At 40.6% G+C, this 21568-nt stretch overlaps 1 protein-coding gene across 2 annotated transcripts in view; it reads right to left on the reverse strand.

Moving 5' to 3' along the window:
- Positions 1-21568, reverse strand: part of rngtt (RNA guanylyltransferase and 5'-phosphatase) — an 82065-nt gene that overhangs the window by 40767 nt on the left and 19730 nt on the right. For both annotated transcript variants that reach the window (XM_063902517.1, XM_063902515.1), the window contains exons 9-11: positions 18834-18969; positions 12489-12560; positions 5232-5396 (exon numbers count right to left, since the gene is read on the reverse strand). In XM_063902517.1, the coding sequence (XP_063758587.1) occupies positions 5232-5396; positions 12489-12560; positions 18834-18969 (373 nt within the window). The remainder of the gene's footprint in view (positions 1-5231; positions 5397-12488; positions 12561-18833; positions 18970-21568) is intronic.

Here is a 21568-nt window from a genome sequence, read left to right on the forward strand (position 1 = left end):
TGCTTTTCGGGGTTTTCCCTTTCCTGTAGTGTGTGAGTAGGTTTATGTGCATGTAAATGATTAGGAAAGGCTACAATCCCGCAGTTTCCTTGTGCCTGAAATACCTCTAGTGGACTCTTTTGTTAACTTCCACGACTTACAGACATCACTATGTAACACCCTTGCTTCTATTGGCTTCCAACACATGGAAGCAGGCCGTTTGAGAAAAATAAAGCAGGAAAACGTGTCATAGTAGAGGCACAAATTACAAAAATGAACCGAAAATAAAATAATAGGGCCTCTTTAATAAGGGTGGATCTAACTAAGTTATATTTTTTCTAGCCAAAGGCTTATAACAACAGTGTGAAGGGACAGAAACACACATTTTAACTTGTTATTTGAGCTACAACCTAACTCAGCTATTGAGGTCAGATTCAGCACAACACAAACGTTTGTTTGTGTCGAAGTACAGACGTAACGGAGGTAGAGTTGGACCCTTTGTTTCCATCTTCTCTAACAGCTGCAGACTCGAGAGCAGAGGTCTGAGGTCAGTGAGCAGCGGGGAAAGCTGCAGACCGACAGCACGCAGCTAATGAGACGTGTTTGGGCGAAGTTACCCTTTCTATCCGGTTCGCCACTTCAAACCTGCAAGAAACGAGACTCTGATATTTGGATGTAATAACAAGAGGAACATGAGAGGACAATAACAAAGATTCCACTGAGCTGACTGGAAAGAAAAGTGAGTCAGAGAGAGAGAAAGCGTCTCATCATTACAGTTATGTGATCGGCTGCAGACAGGCACTCAATACACTGTCTGGGATCAACACTTAGACCCGCTACACCAGCAGTTGTTTGCCTCTGCCATGAGATGGAGAAACTGTGCAACGCCTGAGCTGCAGTGCACACTGAGGTTGTCTCTCTAAATGTTTACAATTGAATCCATCTAGGTGACTTTTCAAATAGCAATCAATAGCTAACACCGTATCCAGAGACTTAAACATGACAAGAGCATACCTGGCTTTGCAGAGATATGACATTTAATTTAAAACTGAATGTGTTTTGTTTGTCTTTGGACCATATATGTTTTTTTAAATCCTTGTAGATACAGAAAGTGACTCATGTGAAGATGTACTGATTACATTCTCTGCAACAATTCTGCAAATCTGTCATATGTAGGCCTCTGGGGCCATACCACTATGCTAAAAGGTGACAATGAACTACTATTAATATAGTTAAGATAAGCCTGGGATCTTGATGCAGATAATGTCACTTAATAAGCTTCAGCCTAACCACAAGCATGGCATGTGATTGGGGTATCAGGGAGCACGCATTCAGAAATTTGAAATCAGAAAATGTGAAAAGGATTAGCAAACAGTCGAGAAATATTGTCTCGCATTCACCTTGTCAAATGTTAAAAAGGGCAGACCATCATCGCAGACAATATCAGATGTTTTGCCGCAACAACAGCAGTACCACTCAAAGTAACAGATCTTTCAAGAGGATGAGTTAAAGGGGCCTCTAATGCTGCTTTTTAGGTTTCATGTTTGTATTTTGGTCTCTACCGTGACATGTTTCCACGCTTTAATGTTCAGAAAGCTCTTTATTTTTCTCATACGGCCTGTCTCTTTTCACCCTCTGTCTGAAACCATAGCCCAGTCTGCTCTGATTGGTTAGCTGGCCGGCTCGGTTGTGATTGGTCAACAGCTTAAAAAGGTGTGTCCTCCCTCGGCCTATCACGTAAAATGTGTTGGAACACTAGCCAATAGAAGCGTGAGAGTAATATAGTGATGTCTCTATGTTACAGAGGTAAACAAAGGAGTCCAATGGAGGCGTTTCAGGCTATGTTACACACTACACGAAAGGGAAAAACCCCAAGGAGCAAAGTAAACAAATCAGCCTACCAAAACCTTTCTTTAAATGCTCCAGCAACGGTGATTCTATCAAATCTATTCAAATTCCCCATTTGCATTCTGAAGGAACACAATTATTTTGTGCTATTTGGTATTCAGTACATACTCTCAACCATAATCTGTCCCGCTGTGATTAGATTGGAGCTCCATTAAAATAGTACCATCTTAAAAAGTATCTAGATAACGACTTTACAGGTCTCTATCCAAATTCAATCTCAATGAGATCTAGTCTCGGTTAAAAAACTAATTTCACCCGAAGTCTTTCTGTCCATCATGACTCATGGAAGGGGGAGGGTGATGGCCGGGGGTCAATCAAAGATACCAGTTTTATCAGGGGTAAGTTATCCAGCATGGGCTTAATTTTTTGAGGTGATTAATGAGCAAGGGATATTAAATATTCTGCAAAGAACCACGGCAATTACATCCCATCTAATTTGCTTTTGTAATTTTAATATTATAAAATAGTGACTTTATTAAATCTGACAAACGTTAGGCTTACTCAAACAGGGTATATCCCACCAAAGGTCTCATTTCAAGAAATGACTGAGTTAATACTCCTCAATTTAAAATGTTCCCTGCTTTAGAGAAGTATAGATCAACAAACTATTCTTTGTGGACACAACATCGAAGGGTTTATTTAGAATGTCGCAACACGGTTTAATTGAAGAAACTAAATAAGATCAAAGAATCGTTTATTCGACAAACTGTTGGATTATGATGAAAAACTATCCAAGGCCCAATGTGAGAAAAGCAACGGACTTAAACACGAATCCCGTTTAAGTCCATGTGAAGAAGACAGAAAATATTCCCATTTAAGAAGCTGGTACAAAAGAAACAAACATAAAAGAGCAAGCAACAAGAGTGTAGATTGGTTTTGTTTCTATTACGTGTTAAACCCACTCTCTATGGAAATTGCAGAAATCATCATCAGTTGTCTGCAGGCCCAAACATTTCAAATTAATTTCTATAACCCCCGGAGGAATACACATTTCTGCTTTATAATCGGATTCTCTGTGGAAATTGCCAATTCTTTTGCAAAGAAATTGACCCCAAAAAATACCAGTGTCGACTAGATTTCTAATTCCTTCGAAGGATTACACAGACCTCTGCCAAATAAACGCTTTGGTCTGTTCAGCGGTGTCCATTACCTGAAGACAACCCAGGGTTTTCACATCCAAAGCTGTAGACTGACTTGGGATGACTATTCATCTCAATCTCAAAAAAAGTAAAGTTCCCTGGTCAGAATAAATTGAGTAACTGAAGACAAAAGCTAACCGTTTTTCATTTAGTGAGATGATGGCAGACGTAATGCATGCATACAACATTGTGCTTAAGATTGGATTATATCAGCTGAATGGCAACAAACCCCCCCCCCCTCTTTTAAGGAAAAGGTACAGATACAAAGCGAACATGCAAAATGCAACTGGCTGCAGAAACCGCCAACAAAGGCCATTAAATTCAGAATTACTTTCTAATCAAAAATATATTTTGTCAACCAAGACCATTTGACTCGTACAAAGGGGAAATTCCAAATAGTATTATCTGGTTGTCCCAGTGTACAATGGCTGTAATACAAAAAGGGGTCTTTGTAGGATAATTGGACCAGTAGAGGAAGCAGAAAAAGAACAAATGGTCCCAATTGGTGGGAAATGGCGGCATGAATGTGCAAGTGTCCGAGATGAAAACCAGCATCCTAGCAACAGACAAAAGCGATCATACAACTCCAGTCAGACTGAAATATCCCTAAAACTGAATTTCTAGAGGATATGCCATGAAGTTAGGGGTTGTGCTGGTCTGAATTAATGAGCCAGATTCCAGTTTCCCTCCGTCAGCGTCCCGTACAACAGAGATATGACTGTATGTGGAGCAGATGGCCGCTGCACAACACAATAGAGCAGTCAGAAACCAGACATAGTTCCAGTGACATATTCCTTCATCAAGTTGCCCCTCAAAGAGTCGAGGCGATTCATCATGACGGTTCTCCGAGGAGTGGACAGCACAAGGTTAGACCAGAGGTAACGCAACTATTCATACAAAAACAACAGGATATCAGTGTTTGGCAGAGAATGACCTGCGACCACAAGAAAATGAAAGTCTAAAACTTCACCCCGGCCGTGTGCTTTGATCATCTGTGAATATATGCAGTGCCAAGATTTCCGACTGATCTTGGCCTGAACAAAACATCAAATTAATCAAGCTCTGACCTCCTGCAGATCTGATATTAGGGAACAAGTGCAAGCCTTTGAGGAGAGGCTTAACAGCTGCTCAGGGGATAAAAGCCCTGCTGTCCTTATCCTGTGAGCAGCACAGGAATACAACCTGAGCCGTGAAAATGTTTTTATCATAAAGAAAATAACAACAAAAATCCCCAAAATTTGATCTGATCAAAATTAGTCCAAAAAAAGTAACTATTTTAAGACCAAACATTTATTTACTTATGGTATTATAAAAAGGCAAATGGTAGCAATACTTGGTTCAAGAAAGCTGTTGTATTGCTTTATCCTACTGCCATCTATTCCACACCTCAAGGGTAATTCAAACAGACAGAGACAAAGACGTAGGAAGAGGAAATCATTGGCAATCATAGACGGGGCTAAAGGCATGTGTTTGACCAATCAATGATACCCAGTAGAGCAAACAGCACCATGATAGATACTGGGCTATCAGAGGTAATGTACAAAGAAGTGACTCTTTGGTGGCAAAGAAAAAGACATTTAGACACTTGGTCCCCGGGTCTAAAGACAAGTAAGCTCTAAAAAAGGTTCTAGGTTTCTGCTAAAAGGGGCTACATGGAAATCAGAATCAGTGGCTTTCCTAAATCTCAGTCAAAGTAAAGACCATCAATAATTTAAGAGAGGGCACCTGAAGGGGAATACTTATAAGCCTTTCTCAAGTTCACTACCCACAGAATAGATGGACAAGCTCCAGGACCCCCTCTAATAGCTTGGGTCCACACCTCCATAGCAAAAGTAGACTCCTCAATCCACCTCCTTGAGGTTCATGGCAAGAGCCAGATTCCTGCATTATTGAAAGACAGTTTTCATTTGCAGGGTTCAGCATATCTGGTTTAGCAGGCCCAGCTCTCAGGCTGGGCTCATGGAGGGGCCTGTTTCCCTATTCTGGGCAAGACTGAGCTCTCCACAAGAGGCCGGTCCATAGAAGTCTTTCAGTTGCTGTCGTTTTGGCTTCTAAAATTGGGCCCAATTTACATTTAAAAGAGGCAACTGGAACATTACTGGCTCAGAAATTTAATTTAAATATGGAATATGTGGGATTTACATCCGAGACAGAAATGGGGAGAAAAACAGGCTTTTAATTGAAGAGTGCCTTTGTTCACGTTACCTTGCGTGATAAATGAATGTCAAAGAAGGGTTTGTTTCGGACGCTGAAGGGCTCCTTGGTTTTGTCAATCTGTCCGGTCTTCATCTTTTCCATTCGGGGGGAAATGATCTCCTTTTCCATGCATATTAGTCGGACATTGAAATCACACAGGCCAACAGGCTGTCCCTGAAACACACAAAAAAACAAACTCAGTCATCTCTCAAAGCAACCTGGGAAATAAATCATTAATATACATGGCGGGAAATAATGTGTTCTCTTTATGTCTTTATTTAGACAGAGATTTCCTTGTAGGACCCCATCGTCTGAGATCAGTTGAGCTAATGGGAGTTTAACAGTGAAGAAGTTTTTAACCACCATGACAACAGCCCACCTCCCATCATTGATAAGCCACACACTGTTGTCCTGAAGAGATAAGCGACCATCACTGCCTCTCAAACAGACAGCAGGGCCACTGAGGCCTCAAAACCTTTTTGACCACTGTGACAGAAATCAATACAAGAACCTAAGTCCCGTCTCCTGGTTATTAATGACGGAAGTTTAGGAAAGTCAAGTAACACTTAAAAAGGGAGCCCTACTATACTTATTTTCAGGTTCATATTTGTGTTTTGTGCCTGTACTGTGACATGTTTATATGCTTTAATGTTCAAAAAGGTCTTCATTTTTCTCAGACTGCCTATTTTCACGCTCTGTCTGAAACCAGAGCCCAGTCTGCTCTGATTGGTTAGCAGGCCGGCTCTGTTGTGATTGGTCAACCCTTAGAGATCACGTACAATGTGTTGGAGCTCTAGCGAATAGTTGTGGTAAATAGTGATGTCGCTACGCTAGGGAGTAAACAAAAGAGTCCCATTGAGGTGGGGGGTTTGGGATTTTAGCGTTTGCAAACCATTTACATGCACAAAAACCTATATAACCCACTACTGGAAAAGGAAAAAAAACCCAAAACAATAATAGGGCCCCTTTAAGAAACCTGACTGTGTGAAAGCTGAAACGTTGGGATCCAATCTGGTAAAGTAAAGTTATTTGAAGGTCAGCAACACAGATCTCAGTCGCTTAATTGACACAGTGATTAGAAAACAATTACTCACTTGTATCAGCCCAAAAGATTATAACATTTATCTAAAACTATTGAGCAGACGAGGATTAAATGCAAGACAACTATACGAGATATAATATATCGAACACGTTTTAAGGGAGGGAAGAAGTAGCCTTGAACTCACCCACCAAGCTGTCACTTCTTGTTTTGCCAAGAGACAGAAAAACATAATGATAGACCAAACGTTCTCGACGTCGTGATGAGGAAAATCATTTGAAATGCTTTCCATGTTTTTGTTTTTTGGAAATATCAAATCAATCTCCCTCACTGGATGTTTTCTTGATCCGTTTAAATAAACAAAACTTCGCTCCTTTGAATAAAGAAATTGATTAAACACAAAAGGGTAACATATTATTTACAAAAGGGAAACGTATATGATTATATGGAACAGTTCCTCAAGGTTCGATCTTAAGGTACTTGTTTATTCTATGTAAGTGATCGTGGCTTTACAGGTTTTTAGAGTTTGTTACCAGGATATGATTAGCCTCAATTAAATCATATCAAAATACAGATTGTTCTTATTCCTCTGTACATTTTTGTAACAGTTCCTATCCAACATTGAGTTTTCACTCTTTTTCTTTAAACCATGAAAGAATGAGATGAATATTTATAGCTTTTTTCTTTCTACACAAGAAGGGAACAAATCAATATTTCCCAATCCATATCGAGAGGCACAATAACAGTGTGACTTGGGGGCATTTGTATTCTGCTCGGTGACTGTTTGGTAAAGGCCACCTCACTTCTCGAGGGCTTGCTATGGAATTTATTATCCATAGAAAAAGATGTTTTTCAGAGTGGATGAGGCGGTGCACGGTCAATTAGGAGTAAAGATTTCATTTCCTAGACGGCTCACTCGAGAGAGTCACACAGATATTCAGCAGAGACCAAGATCAGAGCATTTTCTCTTTAGTATGCGAGTACAATGTCAAGCCTAATGACCAACAAAACCAATTGCTTTCCTTTACAACCACACACAGCATGGATGTGTCTTTAATGTGTACTGATACTATTATGTGTAAGAAATAATAGCCATTTCTGTACAGATGGTGTTATGGCTGAGAATTGTGTTTTTTCTTGACAAGATTATTTTAAAATAAAACCTAAAAATACAAACTAAAAATTGGAGAGTATAAATATTGACTCTGGTCATGAGAACGGATTTAGGTAATGAACTCCAGTTATGATCATAGCTAGGGCTGGCCAAAGTGTGCGCTATATTCCAGCCCATGTATCCTGCAGCTTCATCCATTTGACGGTTGTTAAATGTAGAGTTTAGATGGTAAGAATGAATAAGTCTGTGAGTATCTTTATACAGCATGTTATATTAAGAACAAAAATGACACATATTCTCTTGTTTCATATTCTCTATTATCAGGATTAGCTACTTTTTCACTATTTTATGGCGTCCTTTTTAACTCAACAATAGCATTTAATGCTGCAGAAAACAATAAGCAGGTTAAACAAAAATGGAAAATATGTGCGGGTTGCAGCCGAGTATAAAATGTGTGTTGTATCAACTAAATGAATACTGGACTTGCTTTCATCGAGTGGTATGACTTGTAAAATTCAAGGAATTCCCATGCCCACTTCCAAACCAAATCAAGCGTAATTTTTGCCACACTTTTCCCCAAGAAGGAGTAGCTGGAATCAATGAAACAACTGCGGGACACAAATGAAGCAAAAGGAGCCCATTGACTAAAGCTAAGAAAAATAGGATTTCAGAGAGCAATTGATTTGGGGAATTGAATGTAATTTTTTGCTCATTTTCAGCAACAGCGTGATAATAATCGTGCAGTGTCTGTTACTTTGTTCTGCTTGACTTGCTTAATGCAGCCCTAACAACTCTATAGAGGACAATTTAGCGACTGCAAAGAAGGTCAAAGACAATTTTAAAGTTTGAGAAACACTCATTTGGGCTTAACTTTAAGGACTTGCTTTTCTTTTTTAGTGTGAATGCAAAACAAAACACACTGCAGTCTCCTGTAACAACAGCTGGTATCATGTCCCACACACTCTGCACCATCTGTCAGCCGTGTCATCAGGACAACATGTAAGTGTGGATGATTCAAGGCATGTGCCGTCCACGCCTGTCCTACAGGAAAACACCGCCGATGAGAATCTTGTAAATCCTGCATTTCCTGGAATGAAGATCGATCGTATCAGTGAAGTCCCTCTATCATTGCTCTGCTGTAGTTGCAGACGCTAATAGGTCTGGATGGCAGCCATATATTTGTCCGTGCTTTGACTCGCTGTCATCACTGCGGGCTTGAGCTAGACCAGAGCCGATGTTTCAACGCGGCACACTGCACCATTTTCAATAAGCAATGCATCACGGTTGATAAAACTAGATACCGATCTATTCTGAAAGGCCTTGATGCAGATAGCACAGATCCCCTCAGGACACCCCCGCCTATATAGCTTTCAAATATCACACAGGTACCGTGAAGCGTGGTCTCTTCATACAATCCGCTACAGCTGAGACCACTGGCAATTAAATGTTCCCCTAGTTAACTTCTCACTTTGAATTTGCCAATTGTCTTCCTCTTATGTGAAAGTGAACTAAATATATTTATATACAACCAATGTAGAAACAGCACCTAGGTCTTTAAGATATATATTGTGGGGGCATTTTCCAGTTTGCTGATGTTTTATTTACATATTATTTATTTTAAAGATGCTTTTTGGTGTTTTCCTTCTCCTGTAGTGTGTTATATAGGTTTTAATGCATGTAAATGGTCTGCAAAGGCAAAAATCCCAAAGTCCCCTCCAGAGGGATTGTTTCTCTCCAACACAATGAGTATAAAAAATGAAAATGGGAATAATATGTCTTGTTGTAAAAGTTAAAAACTCAATAGTTCTAGCTACTTGGAATACTTTAAGTAATTGTTGGTTTTACATTAATGTACTCGACAATACACCTTTCATTATTTTTCAATATGGGATCCAGTGGTGGGCATTGTTCATTCTTTTTCTGATGTTTAAGGTCAACAAATTCATTAAGAAACTAACCTTCAGGTTAATCGATAATGAAAACAATCCTGAATTGCAGCCCTTTAAATAATTATCTCCTTTAATAGATTTTAATTAAGTAAACAAACATACTCTACCTGTGGGCCATAAGAAAAAAAGTATGACAAACAGTTAGGGGTTTATATGTATTATTCTGATGCTTCCTGACATATTAAACCTAATTCTGCACTCAGTAGCAAGACTCAAATATTGCTGTATAAAATCCAGAGCATTATATAACCTCCTTTAAGGGTGAATTGAACCGAGTGCATAAAGAATCTATATATAATAACTCATTAATTGTTAAAACACCAGAGAGCTGCAGAGTCAGAAATAAAGCTCTTTACAGTGTGAGGCTGGCGGATGCCCTAAAGACTATAGACACAGAAACAAAATCTTCAAAAAGAAAGCTGACAGTGGTGGGAATACGGAGAAAAGCCGGGTGACTGTCTAATGGTATAATTCGGGAAAAATGACATTATACTCAGGTGACAAAATCTGCACTGGGACCAGTCAACAGGAGCTTAGTGTGCAGCTTCCACTGGGATATTTCTAACAAAAATAAAGGCTTTTAGGTTTTGGCCTTGAACCGTGTATAAGTATATTCTGTATCCTTTTGCATCATGGAGCACGAACCAATGCAAGGGCAGTATCTTCAGGGGGAACTTTTTCCTCTCTAATTGATTGCTAATTGGCTGGGCACGTGTCATTGGAAAGAACAAGTCATTCAAACTGTGGATTCTTCTTTTTTCTATCCTTTATTCTTTGTGGGTTTTTTAAAATCATAACACACCACTTCCCAAGACAGAATGCAGGTTTTGTTTTCAAGCTAATCTGAAATCAGACCTGAACCACAGGAGAGGCTGCATCTTTTTTCCACCATCTTCCCTCCACACTGTGACTTATCTGGGTTCTGACTTTGAAAACGCTTTTTTGTTTTACAAATGTAGACAGACAGGTCTGGGCCACAATGAATGACGATAGTCTATCTAGTTATTCTGTGTGAGAGCCTGAGGACTACTGTTCCTGCTCCTTTATGAGTCATTGTAAAAACCCAGTGGGGCTTACCTCCCTGCTCTCAAACTGCAGAAATGCGTTTTGCAATGAGCGATCAGGTCACTGTGATTCAGACGGATTTAACGGGTTGAAGGAAAATTAGTAGAGAAACTTTTTTGTTCAAACTGATTTCTTTTTTCAAATACTGAATATATTCATTGATCCTCTGAATGTAATGCAATACATCCTTGCTGAATAAAACGCAGGTGCAAACTGTGGTAGGGGTTGATATGCAAAGACATTAGAATTCTATATAACACGAGTTGTATTGCAATTTCAGGCTATTATGGTTATTAAATAGAGAGCATTGCAGCGGTCGGCTACATCCGAGTGCAATTATCCCTATAATAACCGCCTCCTTTGCTTAATGAATGTCCACATGTTGCACCTCATGCACATGGAAATGAGACTGTGCAGATGCAGATAAAAGTCCCTTCAAAGTATCTTGGATGTGTTAGATAACGTTAGATAGAGTTTTGCAGTGAAGTTGTTAGTGGTTATTTCTAGCAAGAGACCAATAACATCTGAACAAGTTTTTACCTATCAACCCGCAACCTATTCTTACCAACAGGCGTCAGAGTGATGCAGCCCAGGGTTTATTTTTAGGGCGCAAAACCCTGCAGTGCTACAGGCTGTACCTGCAGACTAACTTCTCAAGTGGAAGTAAATGGAGCTGAATTGAGTGAAGCACTTCATACGTCGGCGGGTGAACTTTAGCTGTTTATTTGATTAGGGCAATTATCTTGTCTAAATTGGCACATTAAGTAAGATTATTTTTACTAAGATGCAACACCAAGAGGTCAATCAAATGTCAGGGCATCAACAGGGATGTGAAGTGAAGATAATACATTTCTACAGCAATGTCAAATATGTTAATTTGTTGTCATGCTTTCATCATGTCTTGTCAGTTCTCTGACTGTGGGTGGGGGTGGGGGGTGGGGGCTGGACAAGACTGACAAGAACCAACGACTTTTAAGACAAAAAAATAAGCTTTTTATACTTTGTAGAAAAAGCAGAAGAAGAAGATGCACTCGGTTTCTCGGGGTGATAGTCGGGGTGAATCAGTGACATGGCTGTAGGGGTACTGTACACATCAGCAAACAAAGAAGCACTGCGTGATTCTAAGAATATAAATTGCTTCTAACATGAAGAGCATGGTATATATGCTGACAGTCATTTATCTTTATCAAAATCCGCAGAACAGAGTCTGACCCTTCCCTCACAGCTAAATCACCCGTCTCTGCGAGAGGACACACACTTCTCAACAAGCTCCGATCGAAAGAATCCCAGTACTGTGCTTCACCCCCGACTTTCCAAAACAAGCAGGTGTCACGTCGGGCCACGGGCCTGGCAGGTGGTGTGCTCTCCCTCCCGCTGCATTTCCATCCCCGGTCTCAGGATGGAGCCTCAGTGTCGAGGAGCAGCCCACCACAGATAATGGAGGAGGCTAATAATGGCCAGTGAGGATCGATACGAGCGCTTTGCTGATAGCTCGGGGGAGAGTCATGTTGAGATGCTAACCTCTGCACCATCTGAAAAAGATGTTCACCCCACCACTGGAGCCTATTGAGCTGCCTGCTTGTGTGTTTCTTCTGATCGATGGAGAAAAAGGAGCAGGTGACAGACAGACACTTTAGCTAAAGTAAACCCCTATTCCCCTCCATCCTGAGGTATTCATCAAGTTTGACACCAAAGGCTAGCTACGGTGAAACTTAAGGTGCTGGCCTGCTTCTCATTAGAAAAAACATGCTTACACATACACCAGGGCAAGTGCTGCTGCCCAACTTCAAAGCAAGCAATAGGCTGATCACAGGTTCACTTCAACCATCAACTATAGTTAGTTCGAAGTGATTATCAAAGCAGAAAACACAAAGACTTATCTTACAAATATTCATTATTAGACGCCGTTGAGCCAGAGTTTCCCAGTGAAAGTCAGGCTTCAGTAAAGCTCACTTACTCGCTGGGTCAGGAAGAGTTATGCTCTTTACTTCCACTGCTTGGTTTGTTTACTCTGTCTGACCGCTTGATCTGGCAGCTTCTCAAGGAACGAAAAGGTCAAAAGAAAGACAACAGATACTCAAACAGCCGGGGCTACTCACATTGAATTTGATGATGTCGTATATCAAATAGCGGGGCACCGGCTGACCATTCACTTTGTCGATGATCATCTCCTGCAAAGAGAAAGAGAAGAAGTGATACACTTAGTTGTTAGTGAGAGAAAAAATGTATACAGTTGATTAGAAGAGATGTAACAGAATAAAAAGCAGGACGTCTTAGCCGTAAAGTATGTGCAGTTTTTGTTTGGTAGAAACTGTGAAACCCTTGAGGGTGAGCGCTCTCGAGGGGATGCCTGTTCACAGAGGGAGATGCCCACAGCAATGAGAAGGGTAGTAAGGAATTAGGGAATTTTGTGTGTGAGTGTGTGTGTGTGTGTGTGTGTGTGTGTGTGTGTGTGTGTGTGTGTGTGTGTGTGTGTGTGTGCGCGCAGTGGGGTCTGGTGCAGAAGGACATGAAGCAGAAACAGCAATGCCCATCCATTATGCAACACTCTCCAGTTGAAAGTCAGGTGCAGCGGTGGTGCAGGACGCCAGACAGACACATGAACGTTTTCAAAGAGCCGTTACACAACCAGGCAATGCAGCGACAGCAGACGGCACCACCGCTCGAGTACTATAGAACTATATATACGTGCTTTCCTCCTGTTAAATATTCAGGTGACTAACTGTGCTCTGCAGGAGTGAAAGAAAAACAGGTACAGGAGAAGCAGGTAATACGTTTCAGAAAGGATGGAAAGTGTTTTTAACCCATTTAGACCGGATCGCGCATATGTGTGTATTTCCCTTTAAGACCGGATCACGCATCTATGCGTAGTTCCCTTTAAAGCCGGTAAACGCCTCTGTGTCATTTTCAGCGATGTGGTCTTTTTCAAGGCACATGACCAGTTATACTCACTGTGATTGGCTAATATATACCTGGAGTGAGTGAACGAGATGCTTGGTGAATTTTTTTTAAAGAATAGAATGTTTGGTCGAAATACACGTGTAGAATGTTATGCTCGAGCGGCGGGAAATTTAAAGCACCACAGTGATTGATCATGGCTGACAACTCAAGTGAAGGAAGTGACATTGAAGAGGGAATAGATGCAGAATATCAAGTACAAGCAGATGTGTTAGCAGATGGATTAGAGGAAGATGACTTAGATAGATTAGTTTTACCATCCGATCGCGTAGTTAGAGAGCAGTGGATACAAGCGATGTTTGGGGAGGAAGAGGGGGATTTGTGCGAGTTTGCCGGCTTCGGGAACGAGTGGAAAAGCGACAACTTTCACTCGCGGGAGAAAATACCATTTAATCGCGAACCTGGCATAAAGATAGAGCTGCCACTGCCAGATGTTATAACACCAGTACAGGTGTTCTCCCGTATCTTCACGGAAGACATGTGGATGCGTCTTGTAACGCAAACAAATTTATATGCTGAGCAAACACGGAGTGCAACTCCATCAAACAGCAAGTGGGAGCCTGTGACGATCGTCGAAATGAAGACGTTCGTGGGACTTTGTCTTGCCATGGGAATCATTGAACTGCCATCGCGAAGAGACTTCTGGCGTCAAAAGAAGTGGCTTTTCAGAACAACCATCCCACAAGCCATGTCAAGGGACAGGTTTGCCATCATCTGGAGGTAGGCTAATAAGAATATTTGAAATCGTTTTGTAATGATGACGGTGATGTCATATGACATGATTACAATAATGATTTGATCCTGATACTAATAACAATAATATAGCCTATATGATATGATACATAAATACATAATGTAAATAATTATAGTGAATTATTTAACTAATTACATGATACATAAAACAATACAAATGACAATGATATATTATGATGATAATGATTTGATCCTGATACTAATTACAATAAGCTAATGATGATGGTGATGTCATATGATTACAACAATGATAATGATTTGATCCTGATACTAATTAAAATAAGTTATGTCATAAGATCACAATTGATAATAATGGATAATAATATGATACATAAAAACAATACAAATGTCAATGATATATTATGATGACGATAATAGTTAATGTATGATGATAGATAATAATAGATGATTATTGATAACAACAACTAAATGAATACAAATGACAATGATAGCTCATGATGATAGCAATAATTCTGATGTCAGATGATTGATTTTGTATAATTTTAAAAATACATGACAATGAAAGCTCATGACAATAACAACAACATTAGCTCAATGTCAAACAATAATACAATATTATTCACTGTCTAAATGTACATTTTCAGGTATCTCCACTTGCAAGACAACGACGCCATTGATGTGGACCGCACTGATAAGCTCTGGAAAGTCAGATGGTACCTCGACTACCTGAAAGATCGTTTCCAGGAACTCTATGAAGTGAGTGGCTTCGTGAGTGTCGATGAGAGTATGGTGAAATTCAAGGGTAGACTCTCTTTCCGACAGTATCTCCCTCTCAAACCCACCAAGTGGGGCATCAAGGTGTGGGTCATGGCTGAGAGCTCCACTGGCTATGTGTCAAACTTCCAGGTCTACACTGGACGTAAGGCGGGGGGGAGTGAGAAGGGCCTTGCGCACCGTGTGGTGATGGATCTGGCAAGACCATACTTTGGGTCCCATCTCTCCATTTATATGGACAATTTTTATTCTGGGGTGCCGCTCTTCGAAGACTTGAGTGCTCATGGCCTGGATGCCTGTGGGACCATTCGGTCCAACAGGAAAGGAATCCCCACGAAGCTTGCTGCCATGGCCAGGCATCAATACACGGTGCGCCAGAAGGATGACCTGACCTTCTGTGCCTGGCAGGACACGAAGGCCGTTTTGGTCCTGTCAAACCACCATGCACCAACGGCAACAGGGACTGTCAAAAGGAGACAGGGAGGAGATGTCCAGACAGAGGTCACAGTGCCAGCATGCCTCTCCGACTATCAGAGGAATATGAAGGGGGTCGATCTGTTGGACCAGATGGTGGGCTACTACACCATCAAGCATCGGTCCAAGAAATGGTGGCGGAGGCTCTTTTTTATTTCCTGTCGGTCAGCTGCTACAACGCCTACATTGTTGCCAAGAGAGCAGGAGCTAACTTCAGTGGCTACAAAGACTGGCAGGAGGACCTTGCACAGGAGCTTGTCACCCCTGTGACAGCAAGGAGTGCTCCTCAGTGCGCCACAGCACCTGTCTCAGCCTCAGCCCAGCACGACTGTGAGAAGATCTTTGAGAAGAGAAAGATCTGCAGGGAATGTTCTCTGGCAAAGAATGGCACAGACGCCCGTCCTGGTGCGACAGTTTATGGATGCAGGCAGTGTAATGTGCCCCTGCATGTTGAGTGCTTCGGAAAACATGTCCGCCGCACTTGATGAAATGGAACATTTATGTTTATGTGCAATGTTTTTGTTCAAACTAAACCTCTGTTTGTTATGGGGTGTTTTACCAATGGGTTCTGTTCTCTGTTTTGTTCAGGGTTTTAATGTTAATATTTAATATTTATAAAATTGTGACATTGAATGAAATATAATGAAATAAAAGCAAATCTGTATCGATTTTTCAAAATGAACTTATGTTTTTGTTTATTGATAAAATAAAATAAAATGAAGTTGAAGATTATATCAAAGCAGTCAGTTTAAATGGAAGCCAAGGAAGTTAGCTCTTAAATGCTTTTAATTTTATGTTTCTATCTGCTATAGAGCCTGAGATACTAATGTTTTAGTAGGCGTGGGGAATTTTGTCAATTTTTATGAAAAACCTCAGGTTTTAGTAGGCTGTTTCCAGAAAAGTGCTTAGGCAAAAAAAGGCCTTTTTAGCAGGCGTTTTTAGGCCTAAATGGGTTAAAGGATGGAAACACTCCAACATACTTATCCAAACAAATGAAGGAAGTGTTATGGCGGAATGACAGGAATAAACCTCATTATAATTCATGTATTAGCATTCATGCTGTAAAAATAAATAACTTGTTTTGGATCAAATGAGTCATGAAGTGTTGCAGCCCTCTTTTAAAGTTTTGAACCTTTTATCTACTAGATAAAGCTGTTTTTATTGAGATTGGCTTTATGTAAGCTCCGGGGACTCTGCTGTAGTGGGCAGTCCAGATGAGTTTACTGAATAATGTGCGGGGTTTTTTTATTTCATTTATCTCACAATGTGGCCCCAGATGGGCGTTTTTTTTTCCTCCACAGGGCCAGTGTGGATACAACCGTTAAGCCGCTGCTGTTTTAACTGTGCCGCATGTTGTTAAGCTCCAGCCCTGTTGTGCTGATACAATAAGTACGTATTCTAACGAGGACCTTTATCGACTTTATATTGTATTGCACCAGGCAAAATCTGTTATGTCATTATCACAACAGCCAGATGAAAAGACTGCTCTCATGTGATTTGAACATGAAAAGCAGCTTTTGTTTCCAGTAGTCATTACGTTTACCTGTAGTAAACGTAATGACTGTCACCCATTGGTTTCAGAAGGCTTGTGGATGAAACCTAAGAAGAGATAAGTGGAGCTAACATGCGTAGTTCTTTTCATACAAGTGTGTACAACCTGTGCAGACTAAAAGGAAGGCTTCATGCAGACGTCCACAGATGAAAATCCCAGATACTCACATCAATCCTCTCTGTGGAAAACACGATATGACTTACAAGATCATCGAGTGGGGTTGAGGTTGCATCCAACTGTGAGGTAGCATATTGCACCCGTCTGAATTTTTCCCTGCTCATCCCTACCTTTCCAAGCTTTTAAAGAAACTGCGGTGGCCTTCATGTTATGTAAAATTACAAAAGGCTCTCCTTACAGCCAGTGATTCATTTGTCTGTTCTGGGATACTGTAGAAGCAAACATTTGCTCTCTGTTAATGGATCCTCTTAATTCTACAAACTGGTCCGTTAAGTCAAACAAACTTGTCCAAACTAATCCTAATATCTCCTCAAGATGCACAACAGAAGTGAACTCATTCATGAGAAAGTCTAATGGTACAGTTCTTCAACTTTCACCGTAAACCAAGGATTTTTAAACACTCCTTAATGTAGTTGCTGACTTTAAATGCAACATTTAGCAACCTTTGGTGACTGAAGGCCCTCTGAGCTTGGTTACACTCGTAGTAATGGGTGCTACTTAAGTGCCTGCCATTTTTTTAAATGAAGCTAACCGACTAGACATAATGTAGTACGATTAATCATCATCAAAAACCATTTCTTTTAGATCTTTACTAGCATATCTAGCACTAAATATCCAGAGCCATGTTGGTGGAGTGGATGAAGAAGAGTGAATGGCAGGCACAGAGAGAAGTAATGATGTCATTTGGAGGCTGCCATCATGACGCATCTGGTGCACTGAAGCGTTGCACAGACAGACAGCGGCGGAGGAATACACTAATGTGACCAAAGGCAACCGCCAGGAATTCAATCTACATGGCGCACGCATCCAGCGTTGGACCTCAAGTTGATGTAAAGCTCATTAAAAACTACAACAGAACAGCATGTCAAGACAAAGACCGGTGCCTTTGGGCTGAAGATGAAACATATCAGAGAACCCAGACTGGCTTCTACGGGGCTCAACATAGCCTCTCTGAACGGAGAGAGCCAGAAGCATCAACAGATGAACAAACACAGTCAAAACAAACCTTGTAGCAATCTAAACACAAGTGAGGCCTGCTCCTTCGAAATAGCACTAATGCGACGCAATTAGATGTCCTGCCTGAGTGAGGAAACCACATTCGCCGCATCAATCAGCAGCTGTTAAGCCAAGAGGAAGCAAACACCTATTTTACATAAAATTGCTACAGAAAACAAGGCCAGAGGCAAAACAAAAAACAATCACAGGCAACTTATCCGTCATCTCTTGGACCAGAATATCAAACGCAAAACACTGCCAGACGTTTATGATTAAATCTCGGCTGACTGCGTGAACATGAAGCAATTTTCCTGGCTGTGTTTCCAGTTTGGGAACGTGATAATGACTCGTGTATGTGCACCTGCAGCTGGGGATTTGTGTGACCTTAACATGCCAATAAAAAAAACTGAGCGTGGTATTATGGATGAGGGAGGATAAGTCATCGAACCCAACTACCACCCTGGGGAGCGCATACTGAGTGTTAGAACACACTGTGAGGCCAGCGAGGAAACAGTGACAAAACTATGAAACATTTCTCCGGGACACGGTAGATGGTTTTCCTGTAAGCCGTTGTTAAAAGGCTCGACTGCCAGACATGCTTTTCTTTCACCTAAGGTTTGGCAACTCGTGTCAATTATCTGCAAGACTGCGCAGCAAGGTGCAGGATGTGAGTGCGCGGTTGGAAATAGAGTGGACATGGATTTCCATTCAAGGGAGAAAACAGATTTTGTTTAGGGGAGCAATAAGAGAAGCTGGCATGGCACAATTCCTGACAAGCCAAAAGAAAGAGGTCACTCACCCCGTCCAATAGAGTATTTGCGAGGTGGACACGTGGATCCTTCCGGAAAGGGAACTCTAGGTTGGCTATGTGGAAGATGGAGTTGTCTCTGTCGACCATGAAAACTTCATTTTTCCCGTTGATCAACATCATGTACCTGCAGGAGGAGAGGATGAAACATTATGGGTTTTAATCAGAAGGGAGCAAGGTGTCTTATTAATGCTGGGGTAAAGAGGTAGCTGTTAGTTTGTGTCGAGTTTGAACGAAGTGGGCAGTGTTATATGAATCAGTCATTCCAAAATCAAATTACAAATCTTCTGTAGCACTTACAAAGAATTTGGCTTTAAGTGGAGCTATTGCAGTATCACTCAATCTGGTTGGGCTTATAGATAGGAAGCAGGATTCTTGCTTTTAGAGTTTTCATGGTTAAATTGCACTTGATGTAAGTCACTTTGGATAAGACTATTAAAACACCGGAGCTCTGTAAAGTGCCTCCATACGTGCTAATCTGTTTGAATCTTGCCATTTATGTATCTATACTTCATATTCATATATAGACTTCTTGCACTATTTTATTTCTATTCTGTTATTTCTTTCACTTTTTGAATTGGTTTTATTTGTTTTATGTCCTAATAATAAATAAAGCCTCGAATCTGAATAAATATGTCAGCTAAATGTAATGTAACATGACTAATGAGACAATTTAGCTAGTTCTAATTCAGGGAACGCGATGAACACACATTCAGAAGGAGCCTTTTGTACGATAAAGAAAATAGGTGTAAGAATATTTCCTTCCTTGAAATTTTGAGAGTTTATTTTGTTTATTTTTTAAACTGTAAAAGCTAAAAGTGCATAGCTAATTCACCACTCATCAAATCATCAAAAAGCAAATATATCTGCAATGAAAAGTTGGAAAATGTATGACATATCCCAACCATGTACATACATAATTTAGGTGTAAATGATTAAAAATGTAGATCGCTTTTGTCATCGGATGTTTAATAGTTTTCTTTGAAATTATTATCAACCACTATGACCCTTTTATTAATGCATTAAGCAAAGCTGTGCTTGCATTCCACTCTTCCAGACAAACAAATCTGCCTGTAATGATACAGTTATCACATTAGAAAGCTGAATTGCTGTGAGCGAAGAAAACAACACTTGGGACTTGCGGTCCACTCCGAACTACAGAAGAACAAAGAGCGGGTATATCGCTAATGTGCAAATTGGTCGTGTTCAATTCAAACAAAAACAAAAAGGTGAAGCTGTAAGAGCTTTCATCACGCCTGAGGAGAGGAGAAAGATCACCGAGCAGATCGCTTCTAATTGCAACATAATATCCAAGCGACCACTTTTCCTTTTCTCTAGCTGTGCTGAGCGGGAACCATCATTGCCAACCAAAAGCGTTCGTGCACATAATGACAAGAAATAAACACATCCCAAATGCCAACCTTCACCTTTCTAAACATCAGGTGGATTTTACTCAACAAATGCTCACTAAAGTTTTTACAGCCATGGGAATAAAATGCTTGATTCTAGGAATTGTAAGCAAATCTTTTATTAAACAAATCACTCATCCCCAACACAAAAAGTCTTTACTTAAAGAGGCCCCCTGCCTGAAACGCCTCCATTGGACTCCTTTGTTTACTTCCGTCACATAGTGACATCACTATGTAACACTCACGCGTCTATTGGCTAGCGCTCAAACACACTTCCATGTGATATGCTTAATGGCATGACATCTCTAAGCGGTTGACAAATCACAAAAGAGCCGTCAACTAACCAATCAGAGCAGATTGGACTCTGGTTTCAGACAGAGGGTGAAAAGAGGTGCTGCAGCACAGACAGTATGAGAAAAATAAAGAGCTTTCTGAACATCAAAGCATGGAGACGTGTCACGACAGAGGCACAAAATGCAAATATGAACGTGAAAATGAGCAGAACATGGCCCCTTTAATAGATAACGGTCTTTAATTTACATACATCACCGGTGGTTGGATGAAGTTTAACTAATGCAGCCTTTGCATGCAAGATAAAGATAAAGCTCACAACCCCAAAAAAATCACAGTCTCCCACAAATTCAATATCTGTGTGAATACACAAATAAAAATAATGTTTCAGTAAAATCCCTTCAGCTGAACAAAGGTTAATCGGTACATACTTACATACTACAATACATACTTTGTTTTATTTGATTACACGGCATTGCACTTTTTCGGTTATTTTGTCCATTTGATTCTGTATAGTTACCTTACTCTGCTTCAGTACAAGGTCGAATTTAGTTAACAGTAGCAATAGACAATTTCAAAAGATGGAATATTGCTGGTAAATTACTTTTTCATCCACGAGTGCACTCTACTGCGAGATTCAAAAAGCTGAGAGCAGTGACATTTAAACTGTTCAAAAAGCTGTCAAAATAAGCCAGTTTATCAGTATGGGTCATGATACGAGCGCTGGGCTGGGAATTAATTTGTCTCCAGTACTCCTCTACATCATGCTAGCAGGTGTGTCAGCCTGCTGGAGCGTAGAGACATCAAGACTCCTACAGTTAGACACCTTTCAGACTCTTATCAGCATTACACCTTCATCTCAGCTCTTTATTTTTCCTAGGTTTAATCTCTAGGAGCTGCAGCCTGTAAAATTAACCCGGTAACAGCTGTTTCTCCATGACCAGATGTGTTATAATATAAGACCATCAAACCGTGAGGCATATGATGTAATGTCTGATTGGGGCTCAAGAAGAAGGGACGATTCAA

This window comes from Eleginops maclovinus, chromosome 15, assembly GCF_036324505.1.
Source record: "Eleginops maclovinus isolate JMC-PN-2008 ecotype Puerto Natales chromosome 15, JC_Emac_rtc_rv5, whole genome shotgun sequence".
Lineage (NCBI taxonomy): Eukaryota > Metazoa > Chordata > Actinopteri > Perciformes > Eleginopidae > Eleginops > Eleginops maclovinus.